Source organism: Cryptotermes secundus, unplaced genomic scaffold, assembly GCF_002891405.2.
Source record: "Cryptotermes secundus unplaced genomic scaffold, Csec_1.0 scaffold1394, whole genome shotgun sequence".
NCBI classification, from domain to species: domain Eukaryota; kingdom Metazoa; phylum Arthropoda; class Insecta; order Blattodea; family Kalotermitidae; genus Cryptotermes; species Cryptotermes secundus.
In genome coordinates this window covers 22-4,148 of record NW_019744142.1, presented here as the reverse complement: position 1 = coordinate 4,148, position 4,127 = coordinate 22, and the positions used below count along the sequence as shown (strand labels likewise).

The window sequence follows — 4,127 nt, the reverse complement described above, 5'->3', positions numbered from 1 at the left end:
ACCAGAAAAATTCTGCTGGCACATGTGTATAATACGTACTATCTATTATATAGAGGAAAAAAGAATGCATAACTGTGCAATCATATCTGAAATTATCAAGCAGAGAAATTTAAAGAGAGGCAAAAATGTAAAGAATTAATCCCAAATTTGTAATGTAATTGTAATAAGAAATTACAATTTCAGCGGATGTAGTTACCGTCAATAAATATATACCAAGTCAGCCTTGTAAAATGTACTTGTCCAACAAATACATGACAGAAAAATATATGAGATCAGCTGTACAATAGGGCACATTGTCTAACGAAAATTTCACAGCTATGCAAAATAACATGTTACAATTAATGCAGGAAAAAGTCAAACATAAAAGGCAAATCTATGTAAAATGTGGAGATGATGCTTTTTGTATTCCCAATCTTACTTCCAGTTGTAGTTGGAGGTCAATGAAGATGGTGTTTACTCTGAACAGGGTAAGAGCTTGTAGTACCCATTGAATCAGAGCTGACAGGGTTCAAGAACCTTTCTCAATGAAGTGGCAAGGAGCAAAATGCCTAGTACTCCTGACAGGAATTTAACTGTGGCTGTCCAGAACATAATGTCTTGAGATATCACGTTCTCCAGAATTAATTACTTAAATTAACTTTATTGTGGGTTATGTTATGGTTTGTTTGCATACAACTGGTTAAAAATAGTAGATATGATATCATTCCAGACTTGTTTATTGAAAAATATGAAAATGTATATACTCTTAGGTAAATCTGTTTAATCTTAGTTTGGTTGAATATCACACCAGGATTGCATCTACAATCTCATAGATTTAATTGAAAACTTACATTTCAAAAGTAACTTGAATCTATATTGTAATTTTCACAAGTGCAGTCTAATCAGAATACAATTCTTTGATTCGATTTCATTGACAAAAATCATCATAGCCAATTCTGTAGGAGTAGGTTATTAGTAAATATATACAGTTTTCAAGTTTTTGAACACTCCATAAGTAATTAAGAGGTATTAGTCCAGAAGTAAGATAAAATTTTCCTCCTCTTCCTCTATATCAGTCCCTTCTTCTTCCTCATTATCCTCTTTCTCCTCACCACATTTCCCTTTGTCACCATCCTTGAAGTGACCATACATCTTTCCAAGTTTCTTTATGTCTTTCTCACTGAGTCCCTCTCGTTGACCAATCTCAGTTCCATTTTGCTGCAGAAAACAAACAATAACCTCAGATGGCAGACTTCATAATTTTAATACTATATAATCTTGTAGGTAGACACTGACATCTCAGAAGAATTTGCTGCTTACATTTTACCTTGAAGATGGACATAGCATATTCCTTTGAAATCTCAGTGGAGTGCGGTCCACTGGGTTGTGAAACTATGCAGTCTTGCAGACAGATACTCACATTTTGGAGAAACATGCTATGTGCAACAAAACATCAGTATCCACCTATGATGCTATACAATGTTATAACCCCAGAAACCACAAACTGAAGAATCACCACCATGGAAAGGAAACCTCATCATTAAATAGTATGATAATTTTTAAAAGGAAATTTATAATCACAGTATCATTTGCCATATATTAAACTACTAAATGTCATATAGCATACAAAATAAAATTCAGGCCTAAGCATGCACACATGCATGTGCACACCCACGCACGTGTATATATGTGTGTGTTTGTATGTACACGTGCCTTTGTGTATGTGCACATTCCATGCATGCATGAGAGAGAGAAAGAGCAAGAGTGCATTTTGATTTTGATTCAATTCCTCAGTTTAAAATAGTCCTCTCATTCAGTGTTTAATACAGTTGCAGGAGCTAAGCACAGTGGGATCAAGGTTGTTGAATATCATGGGATGGCATTTTCTGCCCTGCATGTACCTCTTCTACTACCTGGAATGTCTGGGAAAGGATTCAGTTGACAAAGAAGGCTGAGATCACCCATGGATATTCTAGAATTTTCCATAGGAATAAGTAGAAAGCTAGTGAGTGAATGAGAGGGCTGTCATATTTTCAGTTCTCAGTTCAGTTCACTGCAGTGCAGGAACACTCGATCAGCATTCAGTGCAATGCAGTCAGTGAAAAGAAGGGAGTGAGCACAGTACTATGATCAATGGTCTTTCTGAGAAATGATGAATAAGGAAAGAACTGATACCGAGAGCATGAGTGGTTAGGGATGGTGGGACAGCAGTTGCTCCATATATTGAATATAATCTCAAAGTTAAATTTACTCCATGTGAATATTTTTCTTACTTCAGTGTCCAAAGCCAGTAATCTCCAAAGAGAACTTGAATGGGGGTTTCACTATAATAAATAAACACGTCAGCAGAGAAGTAAAGAATTTGGCAATGTTACTACACAGAGCATTTATAAGAATATGAGAGAGTTTAAGCCATAAAAAAAGAATGGTAGTAAACTGTGTATTAACGTGTTTCTCATGTTTCTCAAAGCAAAGTTGTCAACAAAATACAACAGTGAAATGTGGTTGTACTCTTCATGTGATGGGGGCACGTGGTAGCGTAGTGGTTGAGGCACTATACTACAAACTGGAAGGTCGCGGGTTCAAGTTCCAATGAGGTCATTGGATTTTTTTCAATTGACCTAATCCTTGGAGCCACACTATGGCCCTGGGGTCGACTCAGTCTCTAACAGAAATGAGTACCAGGAATTAATTAAAGAATTTTCCTGGGTTGCAAAGCATGGCCAGCGCGTAAAGCTGACAACCATACCGCCATCTTTGAGCTGATTGTCTAGATAATGTGGGACCCTCAATGTCTCACAACCCTATGGGCCTTCACGGCCTGTTACAGGGATAGCTTTACTTTTTACTTTTTACTTTATACTGTTCATGTGATAGAACTATATCTGTAGCATTAAAGGAAAGCAGTTATTTGGAAATTATGTTGGAATTGTAACATGTAACAAAAATAAAAAATATTCTAATGTATCTTAGAAAATGGGTAGTAACGGATTAAATCATCATAAAATTCCTAGCAGAAGACTATAGAGAAGGTGTACAAAATCTACACTCATACATACAAGGGGTGTTATTGTAGGTTTCCCATTCTTGGAGAAAGCATATGCACTGTAGTGCATTATACTTCCATAATCATATGGCACACCAAAGTTAGTAACAGTTGCTTCATTGTACTTTCTGAAGTTATGTTCTTTTCCTGTTGGAACAAAAAGAAAAATTAATTCATGTTAATGAATTTTTGATGTATGAATTTATATTTCTTCTAGGAAGTATCTGCAAATTAAGGTCAGTTTCGCCCAAGTTACACACTCGTTAAATTACAAATACATTTGAGGTACTGTGTAGTTTAATTTTTAAGGTTTGTAGATAAATACAAGAAACTGATGTTTATGAAGTGCACTATAGCAAGTACCTTCCGGATTTAATCTGCTTTTAATTTCATATAATTATGATTAAATTTGCTATTGTTATTGAAAACTACTTATATTTTTGCCGCATTTTCAGATTATACTGTGTATAATAGCAGTCAAATGTTTGAGAATACATGTAGAAGCTTTTAGACATTAAAATTATGTAAAAGGAAAATCATACAAAGAACTATATCACTTAGCTACATAAATATAAGTTCATAAATCTTGATTCTGTATATAGATGGAAGCACTAAAATGGGAATAAGTATTCTTTCTCTTTGTTGATTATTTATTGATTCTGTGGGGCTCTTGTCAATGTGTGTAGTCTTGTCATTACTCCTATGACAACCCACTTCTTCGGAACAGTTTGTTGGCCCTGAAAAGGACCGTGGTGGCTGAGATGCTTGACCGGTGAGGTAGGGCGGCGCGCGCCGGTAAGGAGAAAGGCTAGTTATGGTGAATTGCTGTTGAAAAGGCTAGTCGTTGAGCGCGGTCGTAGGAGCCATGAGGCAGTGGCTACGCCAGATGCCCAGTGAGTCAGACCATAACATGACCACCGGCGAGTCCAGGCGCGGTGCCCCAGTGAGTTGGGTGTGAGAGCGCCGGAGGGCCGAGGCGGTCGTGCCTGGCGCAGCCTGCTGATACCTCCGAAGACCGAGCGCTGGAGACGAAGCCTGCTGGCTGAAGTTGCTTGCTGTGTGGCTATATCGTAGACTGCAGTCGAACTGAATGACTCGGCGA

The 4,127-nt window shown here is 37.3% G+C and overlaps 1 protein-coding gene across 1 annotated transcript; it reads right to left on the bottom strand.

The window, feature by feature from the left end:
- Positions 1 to 698: 698 nt before the first annotated feature.
- LOC111874592 (seminal metalloprotease 1-like) lies at positions 699 to 3,773 on the bottom strand. Its single transcript, XM_023870215.2, has 2 exons — positions 3,039 to 3,773; positions 699 to 1,197 (listed from the first exon to the last, which is right to left on the bottom strand). Exons 1-2 carry the CDS (start codon positions 3,093 to 3,095, stop codon positions 1,009 to 1,011), a joined length of 246 nt encoding a protein of 81 aa, XP_023725983.1. The 5' UTR covers positions 3,096 to 3,773; the 3' UTR covers positions 699 to 1,008.
- Positions 3,774 to 4,127: the final 354 nt, after the last annotated feature.